Source organism: Drosophila subobscura, chromosome E (genome assembly GCF_008121235.1).
Source record: "Drosophila subobscura isolate 14011-0131.10 chromosome E, UCBerk_Dsub_1.0, whole genome shotgun sequence".
Lineage (NCBI taxonomy): Eukaryota > Metazoa > Arthropoda > Insecta > Diptera > Drosophilidae > Drosophila > Drosophila subobscura.
The window spans coordinates 3666307-3682991 of NC_048531.1; the positions used below are offsets into that span (position 1 = coordinate 3666307).

The window sequence follows — 16685 nt, forward strand, 5'->3', positions numbered from 1 at the left end:
TTCTGTTCTTGTTTTTTTTTTATATAGATAAATGCTAATTATTTTATAGTTTTTTTCTTGTGTACTTATATACGTGTCCCTCTATCTCTCTCTCTCTCTCTCTCTCTCTCTCTCTCTCTCTCTCTCTCTCTCTCTCTCTGTGTCTGTCTCTGGCTCTTTCTGTCAGTCTACAAAACGACAAACACAATTCTCTACCCTAGCGACAACGACAACAACGACACATGAACGAACACCAAAGGCGAAATGCAAATAAATTATTTCAAGAAATGCCTACGAAAAAGTCTTTTTGTTTTCTACTAGTGTGTGTGTGTGTGTGCTTCTGTGTGTGTGTGTGTAGTGTATGTTCTACTTCCGCCGGTTGCGCAAGCGAGCGAACAGCTTCAAGATGGCCGCCCCTGCGCAGGAACCGCCCGTGGGCAGTGCGAGGGAGAAAGAGATGGCAGCAGGAGCAGTGTGTGGCAATGGGGCAGGGCATTCTCTTTCGCAGCTTACACCAGGAATGCCTGTCCATTCTTATTGGCCGTCTCACCGGTGGCAGCTGCCTGTTGCTGCTGCTGCTGCTGTTGTTGCTGCTGCGCTGCCGCAGCGGATGTGGAAGCCTGCGCCGTCGACTGTGTACTTGTGCTGGCCTGACTCAAACCACTGCCACTGCGCAGATGCACGGGCGCCGTTGCCTGCTGCGGCATGGGCATGGCCGCGCCCACCGCCCGGAACTGGGGCTGCAACAGTCGCTGCTGCTGTTGCTGTTGCTGCTGGTGGTGCCGCGCCAGCTGCTGCTGTTGTTGCTGCTGCTGCTGATGCTGATGGTGGTGCATCAGGCCAGTGGGGATCATGGAGAGAGCCTCGTGCTGATCGTAGGCGCTGTACTCCGACTCGATGCTGTGGTAGATGTGCTCCGAGGGCGGGCGCATGGGCATGGGCATGGAGTCCACAATGCGTGCCGGGCCCCCTGGGCGGGTGGGCCTGGGCGAGGGGGTGGCTGTGGTGGCGGAGCTGTAGTTGGCCTCCATGTCCTCGGTGCAGTAGTAGGCTGGCGGCGGGGGGGCCTGGCGGAAGATCATGCCCGGGGAGACGGGCTGCTTGAAGCGCTCATGGTGGTCCAGGGTGTAGTTGTTGCCTCGCGGCGACAGCTCAATGGGGATGGCATAGCGGAGCTTCTCCCAGAAGTAACGGTCGCAGGTGAGCAGACGATTCGATGGCACGGACTTCAAGTAAGGCGAGAGCTCGGCCACATCCTCGGCCTCCGAGGAGACGCTCGTCTCCTCGATGATCACCAGCTTCTGGGCGAGTCCGCGGAGTGCCTCGTGGAAGGCGTTGCGGAACTCGACGCGATTCCATTCGGTGGCCAGCAGGTTGCGTGTGAGCACCAGAATGATCTTGCGCGAGGCACGAGCTCCCTCCACCAGCTGCAGGTGGGAGGCCTGCGGGGGCAGATCGCGCTGCTGAATGCACAGGCGAAACGGGGGACGGCCGTGCTCCAGCTCGGCGGCAATGTTGCGGCAGACAAACTCGTAGTCCTTCTCGGAGTGCAGAATGATGGCGTCGTACAGCTTGCCGGCATCCTCGAAGCGCGGCTCGCAGACGCGAACTCCGTAGTGGGCGAACAGCCACATGCGCACGCTCTCGCGGAAGACAAAGACCACGATGAGGACGACGACCAGGAAGATGAGCACCAGGACGGCGGCCAGCAGCGGCAGGCGATAGCCACCGGCAATGTCCTGCGACGAGGATATGTTGCTGGCGCTGGCATCGAGCAGCTCGGAGCAGTCGGGTCCCCCGGCTGCATTGCCGAGCAGCTCCAGCTCCCGCTTGATGCCCGCATCGATGCAGTAAATGTCCGCCGAGTCGCGCACCACCATGGCATTGTCCGACACAAACTGCGCCAGCTCCCGCAGCTGCTGGCAGCGGCACGACCACGCATTCCTGCCCAGCGTCAAGCCCTGCAGGCTGTTGCGGTACTGCAGATGGGGCAGCGCGCTCAGCCGATTGTTGTCCAGGCGCAGCACCTTGAGGGAGACGAGCGGCTCGAAGCTGCCGTTGGAGATGTGCGTCAGCATGTTGTTGTGCAGGTACAGCTCCCGCAGCAGATTCAGCGCCTGGAACTCGGTGCCCTCCAAGGTTGTCAGTTTGTTGTTCTCCAGATGGAGCACGCGGAGATTGGTGAGCTGCGAGAGGCTGCCGTTCTGCAGGGTCATCAGATTGGAGGAGTTGAGGTAGAGGGCGCGCAGATTGCGCTTGCCCGCCAGCTGTCCAGCCTCCAGCACGGGAATGTTGTTGCCATCCAAGTAGAGATCGCTCACGTCCTGGGGTATGCGGGCGGGCAGGCTGCCGAGATCCTGCTTGCCGCAGTCCACGATGTTCGTGGACCAAGTGGCGTCGTGGAAGCAGCTGCAGTTGTTGGGGCAGATCACCTCGCACTCGCACTGCTCGTACTCGCAGCAGTGGCATGTGGGCGGGCAGTGGCTGTCGTACTTGCAGACAAAGTCCGTGGAGGCCAGGCTGGAGAGCGGGCGCAGTGGGGCGTTGCGGCTGTGGGGCATCAGGCACTCGATGTTGGCCAGGTCCACAACGCGGGGATGCTGCCGGGTGGTCAGGTTGTTGATGCGCTGCAGCCACTCCATGGAGCAGTCGCACTCGAAGGGATTGCCACCCAAATAGAACTCGGGCACCGGCTTCTCCGCTGAGACGGGGGCCACACGCAGCGCATTCAGCGAGATCTTGGACAGAACGTTGGCGTACAGATCGACACGGGCCAGACGCGTCTTGTCCACAAAAGTGTTGGCCTGAATCTGCCCAATGATGTTGTTGTTGATGAACAGCAGCTCAATGGAGTTGGGCACGGACATGGCGCCGATCTCGGTGATGCGATTGTGCGAGGCATCCAGCGTGGTCACGCGTATCTCCTCCTGCAGCTTGTAGTAGTTGCCCAGCGCCTCGATGTAGTTGCCATGAATGTCCAGCCACTTGAGGTTCGACGGGATGAAGGCGTAGTCGAACCACACCAAGTGATTCTCCGACAGATTCAGCCACAGCAGCGAGGCCAGTGTGGCAAAGATGCCATTGATGTCGGTGAGAAAGTTCTTGTCCAGCCGAATGGCCTCGATTTCCGTGTTCTTGTCGAAGGCGCCACGCTCAATGTTCTGAATGCGGTTCTTGGCCAGATTGAGTACGCTCAAACGTGGCAGATCCTGGAACATGCCCACGGTGATGTTGCCGATGCGATTGTCGATCAGCCGCAGACCCGTCAGCTGGTTGAGATTGCGGAATGTGTTGTTCTTGAAGTCCGAGATCTGATTCTCGCCCAGATCGAGTGTCTTGAGCATGCTCAGGTCCTGCACGGCCTCGGGCACCTCCATCAGCTGATTGGAGCTGAGGTCGAGCTCCTTCAGGTCGGAGCAGTTGCGGAATGCCTGCATCTCCACGATGCTGATGAGGTTGTTGTTCAGCGTCAGCTTCGTCAGCACATAGAGCCCGTTGAAGATCTTGTTGTCGAGTGTGTGAAGACGGTTCTCGGCGAGGTTCAGGGTGTGCAGATTGTAGAGCGGCAGGAAGGCGCCCTCCTCCACATGGCCTATGGAGTTGTTGCGCATGTCGAGGATCTGCAGAAAGTACAGCTCCTTGAAGGTCTTGGCCCCGATGCGGGTGAGCGCGTTGTTCGAGAGATTCAGCACGATGAGGCGGATCAGGCCCGCGAATGTGTTGTTGTCCACGTGATGGCTGGTCAGCTGATTGCCGCTCAGGTCGAGCACCAGCAGCTGCTCGAGGCGATGCAGCAGACCCTTGGGCAGATCGTACAGATCGTTGCCCTGCAGATGCAATTCGCGCAGCTCCTTGTTGCCCGCAAAGGCATCGGCGGGCAGCGACTCCAAATGGTTGTACGAGATGTTGAGCACGCGCAGAGAGCTCAGACCCGCCAGCGAGTTGGGCGCCAGCGAGCTGATGTTGTTGTGCTGCAGACTGAGCGTTTGGAGGCGACGCAGCCGGGAGGCGCCCCAGGCATCGGGCAGGGAGCGCAGCTCGTTGTAGGAGACATCCAGCACCTGAAGCTCGGAGCCACCGCTGACGGCACCGTTGGCATTGCTCAGGGCCGAGCCGACGCACAGTTTCTCGGAGAAGCCGAGATACTCGGCGGACCGGATGCGATTCTGGGTGAGATTTAGCAGCTGGAGGCTGGGCATGGAGCACCACAGGCCCTCGGGCAGCTGTCTCACATTATTGTCGGCCAGATGCAGCTCGCTCAGCTCGCGCAGGCCGTGGAAGGACTGGGCATGCAGATCCAGCGTCTTGCCCGGTCCCCACATGGCGTTGTGCGTCTGCAGACTCAGCCGCTTGAGGGAGAGGAGACCCTCGAAGGCATTTGCTGGTATGCGCTGCAGCTTGCAGGCATCCACCTGCAGCTCCTCGAGCTTCTGCAGCCGCGAGAAGAGACCGGCGGACAGCTCGCTGGCGTGCAGCAAATCCTGGCTGCACTGCAGCTCCAGTCGGTTGGCCGTCTCGGCCACCTGCAGATCGAGGGGCGCGGTGGCGTCCAGCGCCCGCACATTGCACTTAATGTCCATGGTGGTGCGAACGAACTCCCAGGCGCACTGCTGCGCATGCGTGCTGCGCACGGGCACGGCCACGGCGGCCAGCAGAAGCAACAGGCAGTGGGCCAACATGTTGGATGCTTCACTCGGTTCTTGGGCGCGTTGGTTTTGGATTGTTGGAGGTGAGAGCCTCGCCACTCTGTGTGGGGAGAGGGCTCTTCTCTTTTTTGATCGGTTTCGATTGCTCTTGGCTTAGGTTTTGGTTGTTGTTGTTGCAACACTCTGTCACTTTCTGGTTTTCATTTTTTGATCGCTTTTTCCAACCCGCGTGTACCCGTAATCCTTGTGTGGCGTGTGGTGGCGTGTCACTTAGCGATTTGCACTCTTTTTTTTCTCTCTTTAATATTTCCACTTAATTTCTTGATAGTATTTTTTTGTTAGCTCTTGTTTTGTTTTGTTTGGTTATAATTGCTTTTCACGTTACGCGTTAGAGACGACGACGACGAATGAGAATGAGAAATTCAGTTTTCGTTTCGTTTCGTTTTTGGTTTGAAGTAATTCTTGTTGTCGGTTCGCGTCGGAGCTCGTTTCCTCAGCACATGTTTCGTTCGCCGCGTTTCAAGCCAAAGTGATTGCTGGAGTTGGCCACTGCGACTCCGTTGGCTCGTTGAAAATGTGAAAATACCGACGAGGCAGCGGCAGCGCCGACGACGCGACGTCGCGCAGCAGCAGCAGCAGCACACCGACACGAAACGGGCAGGCAGCAGACAGACACACAAAATCTGTGTGCACGTTCGTGTTCTGCCGGCGCGCACTCTTTTTCAATGCACATGCAGTCTCACACACACATGCAGGCAGGCAGGCAGCATGCATGGCGCTGCTTCGCTCTCACACATTGCGCTCCCACACAGCAGAGGCAGAGGCAGCGACAGCGACAGAGGCACTGGCCGAACGGAGAGCATGCAGAGCAGCAACAATTGCATTTCCTGCCTGCATATGCTCGTATAACATGCATGCTCTCTCACGGCTGCTCTCACTCTCTCGCTCTCGCCAAAAGTAGGGGAAATGTTGCTTGTACACAAACACGCACACATGTGTCCACAGCAACAGTTAACCCTGCCATGGCCCAAGTGTTGGTGGTGTGAGCGTGGAGTGCTCTCAGAGAGTGAGATTGGGAGAGCGCAGCGTACACAATTAGCATTGTGAAATGGATTAATATTGGAGGAGTTCAACATGGGTTATCGCTGAGGCTGCTGCTCCAGTCAGAGCTCCAGCCAGAGATTGTCATTTCAGTGCGCTATAAGCGAGGAATTTATTATCGGGGAAACATGCACTTGAAATGGGAATTATTCACTGGAAATTAGTACACAGTCGCTGTATGCCAGATAAATGATGTTTAGTAACCAAATTGGGGAACTTATTGTTTGGATTTATTTAAAATAAAACTCTTAATGGAATGTGAAGCATTATCAAAATCCATTTGTTGATCGTTCGAAACTCTTGGGATGTTCCAGCAACAAGTTCTTAGTAGTGCCCCCACAACAGCATTCTCTGTCTATCCCATTGGACCCCGTTGGGGTTAAATCAAACCTGCAACAGGCTGCTGTTGGCTGGCAACATTTCGCTAACCCACCACCCAGTCCCCACTCTATGCCGGCTGCCTCTCTGCTGCCAGTTGACTGACTCAGTTCGTTTAGAGCCCCTCGTGCTGCACACTACACACGATGTGCCCCCCCCAGCAGTGGAGAGTGAAGGAAGAGCCGTGTGTTGCTACAGTTTAGCATGTTGCATGCCGCTTGGCTTTTAACAGCTGCCTGCTGGTGCTTCTGCTGCTGCTGCTGCTGTTGTCGTTGCAGCGGCGATTTCTGTTATTGGTGGGCACAATCCACTGGCCAATCCCCCACTCTCTCCTCTGGTGTCTGGAGACGCCGGAGAGTGTTTTGTTGTTTGCCATAAAATGCTGAATCTATTGTCGCATGTTAAATATATTTTAGCAATATTTGTTGTGTGTTTTGCTGCTGTCAAACATTTCTTGTGGCTTCTTAGTGGGAGTCCGTTTCGGTTTTTGGCCATGTTTTTGCATTCAGCCACATCTGCGACTGCCGCTCTTCTACGTTTTTCCGTTCGCCACTGGCAATTTGGCAAATTGCTTAGCTTTTTTTCCCCATCCCCCGCTTAAAGCTGATCGGTAAGAGCATCTGTCTGTGTGTCTGTCTGTGTGTGACGGGGTAAAACTTGTTTGTTAGAGACGTTGTGTTCTTTATTTCCATTTGCAGCATTTGTTCCACGGTTGCTACTGCTACTGCTGCTGCCTGCTGCTACTGCACCTCATTTGGAGGACTGACTCTGTTACCGCCTGTCCCATAAACATTGCATATGAGTGTTGCAAACCAGCAGTGGCAGCAGCAGCAGCAGCAACAGCAGCAGCATCCGCAACAGTGGCAATATTACAGTTTGAATGCCACTATTATGCCATTTCGAATGGCAACTGCATTCAGGCGTGCAACAAGCTGCTGTTGGCTGCTGCTTCTGCTGCTCGGCTTGTTGCACAAAAAGGTCTTTGGGAAGATTGTCTATTCCTGCTGCTGCTGCACTCATTTTCCCCCTTCGTAAACTATTGTGGGGGGCATTGCCCCTACCTGGCCCAGTTATCCGGCGTATTTGTGCGAGTTTTGCCTGCTTTTTCGGCTGTCGACTTATGCCACTTAAAATTACATTAAAAAACTTTCCTACTCCACCTCCTCCGCGAAGTGTAGCCACCCACCCAGTGGCAGTGGGGCAGGGGCAGGGGCAGAGTGGCAAACTTTGCCCGGCTTTTTGGATGTTTACGCTTCCACTTCCATTTCGGGGTCTGTTGCTTCTGTTGGCTGCATCAGCAGCAGAGCCGCTTGCTTGTTGTTTTGTTTTTTGCGGCACTGCAAATATGAAAGTTTTCTTACTTAATTATTTTGTTTGTTTGTTGTTGTTGCTGCTGCTGTTAATGTTGCTGCTGCTGTTGCTGTTGCTTCTGTTGCTATATTGCTATTAATTAATTGAGTTACACTTGCCCCCTTCCCTGCCCGGCTGCTGCTTCAGCTTCTGCTTCTGTAGCTGGTGCCCTAGATGTTGTTTGTTGCTCCCCTGCTGTAGTTGTTGCTGCCGCATCCCATAGTTGCTGCTGCTGCTGCGGCTTCTGCTGTTGCTGTTGCTGGTCTTATTGTTGTTTGCTTAGTGGTGCGAATATTTTATGAATTTTTAAATTTCATTAACTCGACATGTGCCCCGAAACTTTTGTGACAGACTATGTCGCATGTCGTCGACCCTTCCGAAAGAAACTGTGCGACATAACTGGGGGACATATTCCCATATGTATGTACATACATATGTTAGATTATTGGGTGTTGTTTTTAGGGATTTTATTGATTCTATAACTTATAATTTATACATTTAATGCTCTGTAATTAGATTTAGTTTTTAATGAATTTCTTTTCTTTTTTTTAATAGCAAACGTTATTTAATTCGAAAGTTATTTATGGGGTAAGTCATTCAAAAATGTATTTATATTTATTTGCTTGCCTCTAAATTTAATTGGAACTACTAAAAATTCCACATAAAGATTATTACAACTGGACAGAAGTCTCTTTCTGGTGTCCATACACGCATTTCGCGCAACTTTCGTGGCCTCAGTTCTTTAGACACCAAAATTGTGTGGCAGAAGGCTTTCATAAAAGATTCAAAATGCTTGTTGTTCTGTCAGGGCAGGGGTGAGGAGGAGGAGGGGTGATGCTTGAGCCTGAATAATATTCATACGCCGCATTGGCCACGGCCAGAATGAGAATGAGAATTGAGAATCCTGTGACTGCTCTCTCGGTGCAGCTTCCATTTCGCCTCGCATAACTATGTCAAATTAGTGTCTGTCTGTCTGTCTGTCTGTCCGGGCGAGTCGAGTCGAGTGCCTCTGCGGCAACATGGATGCGATGCGGTGATGCGCCACCAACTTTCCCAGCAGTGTATTTAGGCTCGCCCCTAAGAGTGGGAGTGGGTGAGGAAGGAGGAAGGAGCAGTGGAGCGTCATGGAAACTTTCCCACTCGACTCCTGGGGAAATTGTATTCAAATGCAAACTAAACAGAAACCGAAACAGAAACAGAAACCGAAACAGAGGGAACAAAAAAACTATTTTAATTGAATTAGAAAATGGCAATGGGTCAGAAGCACGTTTGTAATGCATAATTTATGTCTGTTCAGTGAGTTTTGTTTTCTGATTTTCCATTTTGCAGCAGTGGCTGCAGCAGTGGCAGTGGCAGCCCGTTGCCAATCCGCATCCGAATGCGGCAAGCGTTTTGCCCGATTTTTTGAGGCCAAAATTTTCATAATCTTTTGGTGAAATAGAAAATTGCCAGAAGGAGCAGCAGCAGCCGCAGCAGCAGCAGCAGAAGGAAAACTCATCTTGTAAATGCAGTTATGAATATCATTGGCGGAGCACCGCTGTAATGAATGAAATGTGGAGTGGGGTGGGGTGGCGAATGGGCATGGAAATGGGGACGTGGCAGCCATCAATGGATGTGTTTGTCTGTGTGTGTTTGTGTGTGGTTATCCAAATGGATATGGATGTGGCATCGAGTGGAAAGTGCGTGTGACAGCGAATGCCTGCTGTTCCCGTTGCTCCTGCTGCTGCTGCTGCTGCTGCTTGATCCAGCCTTTGCAGAAGAGTCGTCCTCTGGCAGCTGTCAAGCGCACTTGCAATTGCATTATTCCGCCCAACGCCCCCCCTGTCTGCTCTCAGGGCTTTTATACTGATCAACAAATTGTAGTTGGATCGAAAGATCGATCCAAAATAATTGAACATTTTACTTGCAGAGAGAATTGTTTTGGTGACCAAAGAAATGAGAATATTCTGTAAATTGATGGAGCATTCAGTTGCTCCTTCTATCTCAACTCCTGTTGTGTAGTGTGATTTGCTATTGAGTCGAGTTCTTGTTGTTGTTCTTGTTGTGTTTGGTTTCCAGACCAGGACACTCATTTGATATGCGGGTTCGGTAATGTGCGCCCACACGTCGATGCGATGTCGCTGAAACAATGCCAGGCATTTTTATATATGCCAGGCAATATTTATAATGCATATACAAACTTGTATATATTATATGTATGTACATACATATGTATATAGGGAGTAACGAGCGATGCCGACGACCGTTCAAGTGCATCTTAAAGATACTTTTGCTGCCTTGCAGGGCGGCGGCTGCATTGTGTGCTGTTTGCTTGGCTTCGGCTCGAGTGGTGTTTGTTTGCCGTCAGCCTATTGTTGCTCCCAGCAGCCTCTCATCCCCCAGTCTTTACAGTCTACAGTGTGTAGGGGTTGTGATATATGAGCTTTAATGTGCATTAACTCTTGTGACATATTTCTCTCTCTCTCTCTCTCTTTGGAATGGGGTTAATTACGCGTTTATCGAGCAGTTTCTTGGCCGCAAACTATTTATTGGTCGCCTTTGATTTATGTGCAGCTATAACTCTGGCTGCTTGTCTCTTGTGTGGCAAACGGAAGTGTGTTTAGTATTTAGCGTGGAAAGATGTCTGGCTCAAAAAATAAAGTGATTTGCATGCCGAGCGATTATTTCTGAGATTCCAGAAGCCACCAACTATAATCACCAACTTCCCCAAGTCTTTTTCGAGTAATTTAAATATTTTTATAATTTTATAAAAGTCCACGAAAAGTATTCCAAAAAAAAACCAATTCATGCCGCTGCTCTTGGCCACAACCTGTAATCATGGCTAAGCAGAAAAAGCCGGCCAGACAATTCTAATTGTCAGCGCAGCTCTTTTCGCTTTATTTTTTTTGTGCTCTTAAAGATTTCGTTTCGTTTTTCGGGGTCGCAATTTTTCAGCGTTTTGCTAATGCCACACGAGAGCTGCTTTAAAGATCAGACAGAACCCTTCATTAGGCACACGAAGAGGAGGCAGCCTAAAGATCGTTCGACAACTCATGTTTATAAATTGGTCTATAATTTCGCTTCGTTTTTATTATTATTTGTGCAGCTTACAGGGGGGAGTGCACGGAACAGAGCTGGGAGTTTTCTTTTGAGTTTCTGGCTGGCTGGAAGCGCAGAAATGTATTTCCTCTAACTGGTTGTTTTTGCAGGCCCAAACTAATTGCCAAAAATCTCTGGAAAAACGGTCGGAAAGTACTATAAATATTTTTACTGCTGCGCGGAGTCTAAAAATAACATTCCGCTGAATGCCGGAGTTGTTGTTTCAGCAAACAGTTTAGTCGTCGGTTAGTGGTGGGGGAGCGAAGGCGGCCTAAGCCCTCGTCTGAGCCTACGTTTGTAATGGGTCTATCTCTAAGATACTTTTGATACTTATGGCAGGTAGCTGGGTCTCAGAGAGTGAGAGAGAAAGAGAGAGCGAAAGAGAGTTGAGTGCCAAAAGAGCGGGGAAATGTCACGCACACCAGCGCAAAAGCAGCGCTGCTCGCACGAATACCAACACAGCGCAGCGGCCGCTCACTCATACAAAAGCAGCAAGATCTGGTTCTCGCTCTCCCGCTGTTCGACCTTCTCGCTTACGCTTGGCCCTCAGTGTATCTGTTTTCCCTTTCGCACAGTTTCTGCCATGATCTGCGCGCTGCTTGTGTGCGTGCGCCGCTCACTCACACAGCTGCAGTGCGCTCTCTGCTGCTGCCTTATGCTCTCCCTCACGCTCGCTTTTCGGACCGCTCTCTCTCTCTTTGCGGCCGCTCTCTCTCCCATTTTGCTGTCATTGACACGCCACGCTGAGCGAGCGGCAGGTTTTCTGTTTCTGTTTGCTGGCAGCAGCAATTATGTATCTTGTATCTGCAACTCGCTTGCCTGCCTGCTTGCTGTGTATCTGTTGGGTTTGGTCCAAACAGCTTCAAATGCCTGACATTTTACGCCACTATCCAGGGAGATTTCTTCAGCGATTTCTGCTCGGATTTTTGGCCTCTGAGCACTCACTGAACCGGGCCTAGCACAAAAACCGTTCCGTATTATCATATCCTTTTCGCACCGGCTTTGCCCCGTTGCGGTGTGGTTTTCTTGTCCCTGATTGAGACAATATCGTAAAAAATATATTCCCCTCATGTGAAATTCGATCGCTAAGCAGATCCCGCACCCCCAGCCCTCTCCTTACTGCATTTCTGCCACAAATTTAGTTGCTTTTGTCGCCGTTTATTGCCACTTTAAGGCCTGCTCCACACCTCTTCTCCACTCTGCTGTCTCCACTGTTCTGCTCAACTTGTTTTACCACACAAAATGCTCTCATTTGGCCATAACAGCCACAGCCACAGCAACAGTTTCAGAGATATATTTTACTCTTTATACACTGCCAGAGGAGGTGTTATGGGTAAAGTAATCCCGATTAAGCCTCAGCCCGATCGAACTATTTGTTTTCTGTGCTGTAGCTCTTTGGTGGAAGACTCTAACTTCCAGCTCCCAAACAATAAATTGGTTTGCAAGCGTATCCGCAGCTTCGGTTATAGAATTTTTGCCTTACTTTTTCTTTTTACATTGTGCTTTTGTTGTTGTTGTGTTGGTCTGGCGTCTTTTGGCTTAAATGAAACTAAATGAGGCAGTAATCAAGTTGTGCTCAAAGAGTCTCCTCCTCATCCTCCTCGCTCTCCGTTGTGGTATTTTCGTTTCGCATTTTTTCTCCATATTTTTTTGTGTAATATGTTTCTTGTGGTTTACAGCAAATTTCACACTTGGTCGTGGCGGTGGTGTGGCAGTGGTGTGGCGAGTGGGAAGACAGCCACAAAACATGACTGAGGCATGGAGCTGATTGATTTTTTAATATCGAGCAGAAAGGAGTGAAAGGGAGTAAGCCAAAGAATGGCAAAATGGGTGGGGCAGTGAGCCTTTGTGTTTGGGTTCGGTTTCGGGATTTTCAAAGGAAAACCAAAGGAGTTGACAGGATGGAACCGCCATTCGAGTTCGACTTGTGGGGAGTACCTGATGATGGCTTCCCCAGTTATGTATTGTCGAGTCAGCAGCGCTGACTGATTTATTCATTGGCCTCGACCCACACTAGCTTTCACTGCTCGCCTCATGGATCCCCATGGAACTCTTGACAATTTCATTTCAATATTTTCGTTACACTTGAAGGCGATCTACCGGCTACTGCTGGAGGAGGCCCATCCTGGTTGCCACTTCACATGCTGCGGCTGCTGTTGTTGCTGCTGCCACGGATTGTATAATAAATATTATTCATTTGGCTCTGATTTTTTTTCGAGCCCAATGATGCCACTGCGTCCACTCGAGGCCCACTACAGAGCCACCACACACTCTCCAGCTACAGCTCCATCTCCAATCCCAATACCAATACCAATCCCAGCCATGACTCAATTAAGAGCCGCACGTTTATTGTGCTTACCCGCGTAGTTTTGTCTGTTTTGTGTGTGTGTATTTTTTATTAACTTTATAGCCTCTGTTTTTGTTCAGCTTACTTACTTATTGTTTTCTTCCACCCGTCGTCTTGTTTTTGTTGAAACGTCATCGTAAATTGCAATTAATTTTGTGGCCCAAAACGAACCGAACCGAACTGAACCGAACCGGCGACAGATGATGGCTCATAATTTCTGCCTGTAGGTGTTTCATTAAACGCAGCCTTGAGTGGGGCTGGCTGTCTTCAATTATATTTCACACCTTCGAAGAACAGAGCAACAAAGTTTACGAAAAACAAAAAAACTCGAAAGCGAAACTCCACTTAAAATTATGCCAATCACGAGTCCGTCCAACTTATTGTCTTTGAGTGCCCCGCACTTCAACACAGTTGCGGGTCTTCAATATCTTTCGAAAAGTGTTTGCATAAATCACACACAAAAATATTTATTCATATGTATGCCAAATCATGGCCAAAATGGAATTAAAGGCTATTTTTGGATATATCAAAAACTATTTTTGGCCAAACAATTATTTGGGATAGGTGCAGGAGAGTCCTTGAATGGTAACACTGAAAGTAGTTGGCCAATCATCCAGCCAGCGGCTATTTTTTTAGATAATTTCTTTCGTTGTTGGGTGCCCATTATTCTGGTATCTTTCATTCGCTTATTATTCAAATTTTATTGTGTTTTATCGTGCTCTAAAGTGTAGTCCAGAGGACTTAAAGTGGGGCAGGTCGCGGCGTTTTTAAGACTTTTGTGTGGTACCACACACTATCTATGGCCGTGGCCAGTCATTGGAAAGTGGCCATAAAAGTGCGTCAGCTCGGCTGCTGTCCCTTTTTAAGAGTTAATTTCTAGCCTTTTACGACCCCCAGCAAATGTCAATTGATACGGAATTTCATTTGATGTTACAGCTGCTTGAATGGGGCAAACGCTCGCGTGTTGATCCACGCCTACTGGTTGCAATGGCTGTGACTGTGGCAGGGGAAGTCCCACTGGCAGGGGGAGGCCCAATGCAATTGGCCATTGCCATAAAAAACACTTTTTGGAAGAGTTGGACGCTTGTTGTTGTTGTACCTTTTTTATGCATCGTCGAGCGGAAAGTGTTGCATTTATCTGCCGCTGCTGCTACACGAAGGCCCAACCTTAGCGAGGATACCGCACATACCACAAGCAACTCCTTGGTGCAGCACTGAGCGAAAAACTTGTGGCCAAAGAGGCAGCCATAAATACTACGATGATGAATAACCCTACCAAGCGCTTCTGTGGACCCTCTTGGATTTGCATATCTGCCACTTCTTGGCTCTCAGTGTGGCTGAGAGAAATTACAATAACCACAGCATAAAAAAGGATATGCACCGCGACTTGCTTTTAGACTTTGTCGCCTCCCTGCCCAGAGACTGGGCCTGGGACTCTGCCTCGCTGTTCCTTTGCTTTTATTATCATCAGGCTAAGTCGGCGACTTAAGGGACGACGGGACATAAAAAAACTCAAACACACACACAAACTCCCAGATAGAGGGAAAACAACAGGGAAAACTGGTAGCCTAGGCCATTAGACATAAAACTCAAGTCGGGTAAGTGCAGGTCGACTATCTGTGGCAGGCACTGGATAGCGCTACAGATAGATAGAGAGAGCAGCTAGAGGCTAGAGGCTATGGGCCAGAGGGGAGTGTGTGGAGTGTGGGCTGGCAAAAGGTGCTACCACTAGAAAAGTTGACCCAAATTTTATCATCAATGTGACAGAAAGTAGCGATTAGATGATGCCTTTTATGTGTCTCTTCTGTATGTGTGTTGCGGTCGTCTGTGCCGCCGACAAAGGTGCATTCGAATGAATGGCCCTGCCACTGTGTGCGGGTTGGTTCCTGGTCGGGTTACGGGTTACGGGTTTACGGGTGCACTCCACCCTATCCTAGTACCGATATGAATGGGTTTTTTTCTCGGCTCCATAAAGCGTTTGCTGATATCTTAATTTGCCGCATCTATCGGAGGCACTTGAGAGAAGTCTGAGACGCCACTCGAGTTGTTGCAGCTGCCGCGGCTGCTGCTGCCGCTGCACTTGTTTGAATTTCCATGCACCCATATCCGGCCTGAGGCGCCGCTCGAAAAGGCAAATAGAGGCGCATCCTGTGCGCCGTGTTACAGGCCCTTGAGTCTGGAAACGATGCAGAAAATCGCTGCCAGGCCGTGGCATTTGATTTGTGTGTGTGTTGGTCCCGTCCCGCCCGTTCCATCTCCAACTAGCCATGAAATGTCCGAGCAGAGCCCAGCCTATCGGAAGCTGATAGCGGGACGGAGATGCCGCTCGCTCGATGGTAACTCTAGACGTGGGCTGCTGCTTCCTTTGAAGTGGTCCCTCGGATAAAGTGTTTGATAATCCAATTTACGAATGCAAATCTCAGCTGCTGCTGTCGTTTCCCGGACGTCGTTGGTCCTCGCATGGTCAGGGAAAAAAGAGAAAGAAATTTTTCCAGAGCTCTTTACGTTGGTCCCATAAATATTTATGGGACTTTGAAAGGTTTTCTTTCACGCTGGAAATAAGAATTAGCTCCATTCTGCCACACTCTAGCCTCCCGCTCTCCCTGTGTGTTGTGCCACTCAAAAAGACGGCCGCAATGTTGTGTGAAGGAAGGCTCTTTCAATTTATATCAATAATGCCGTTAGCTCCGACTTGTTTAGCCCGAGTTAAGCCAATTTTTAATCTTTAGCGAGTTTTCCAAGGCTGTGGGATTTACCAGCGTACTCGCTTGACACGCAACACGGAAAAAAGAGGAGCAAATGCGACGACAGGCCTCGGCCTCGGCCATGTCGTGCACTTTCCAGTAGTGCCCGCCCTCAGCCCAAAGTTTAGCTCAAAATCAACTGCTAACATGACATAACTTACGAGCAGAGCGAGCGGCTCATGCAAATTTCCCCACTACTTTGGACAAAGTTTTTCCACTCTTTGTGTGTGATGGGAACTAGGCTGAGACCGGCGACCGCGACCGGGGCCCACAGTAATGGATAGCCCAGACCGGCCAGAAAAAGGGCTGCGCGACGTCAATTTAAGCCAAAAAGTTATTGGCACTTTGTCAGCCATGGAGTAATGCACTAGACCAAAGGGGGGCAACACACGGAAGCGTGCGTTTATGCGGAGTACAAAATTGGAATAAATATGATTTATATACATGGGAAATTGTTGAGGGACAGCCGCGACTTACAGAAGATGTAGAAGTGCAGAAGGTGTGAAAACCTTCTATGGAAATTGTATGCAAACTTTTGACAGTTCTCTTCATTTTTTATTTTATTATTATTTTATTATTATTATTTTTTTGGTCAGTTGAATTTGGTAGTCACACTTGATGACTTTCAATCCATAAAACTATGGGACAAATGGGCACTATTTGCATGTACTTTTGTCCATGACAAAATTTGGATTGTAGGCCTCGAGGAGAAGATCCCTTGATCATACTTCAAAGGCGCAAAAAACACCAAATAGTAATTATTAAAAAAATTCAAACCGCCATTCGGTGACCTCTAATTCTGATTCAGTTTTAATCGGAATCTGCAGTGTGGATTTCCACAAAAACAAAATGTTTGTCAAGGAAATCGTGCCAAAATTTCAGAGGATTTTCGACTCAGTGTCCATTATTCGGCATAAGCTTATCCGCATGAACCCCAAGGAGCGGGCTGCGGCGGACTGCACTCCTTGCGTGTGTTCCATATATGTGAGTGTGTGAGTGTTTGAGTGTGTGTAGGGGCATTGTAAGGAGTAGTTGGCGGCGGTATCTAGGCCTGGCCAGGCA

At 50.0% G+C, this 16685-nt stretch overlaps 1 protein-coding gene across 1 annotated transcript; it reads right to left on the reverse strand.

Annotated features, from left to right (window-relative positions):
• Positions 1-297: 297 nt before the first annotated feature.
• LOC117890331 (toll-like receptor 7) lies at positions 298-4979 on the reverse strand. Its single transcript, XM_034795122.1, has one exon. The coding sequence runs from the start codon at positions 4656-4658 to the stop codon at positions 489-491; it is 4170 nt and encodes a 1389-aa protein (XP_034651013.1). The 5' UTR covers positions 4659-4979; the 3' UTR covers positions 298-488.
• Positions 4980-16685: the final 11706 nt, after the last annotated feature.

Bases quoted from the DNA above. Each gene is read 5' to 3' on its own strand.
- LOC117890331 (XM_034795122.1), bottom strand. From the start codon at position 4,658: ATGTTGGCCCACTGCCTGTTGCTTCTGCTGGCCGCCGTGGCCGTGCCC.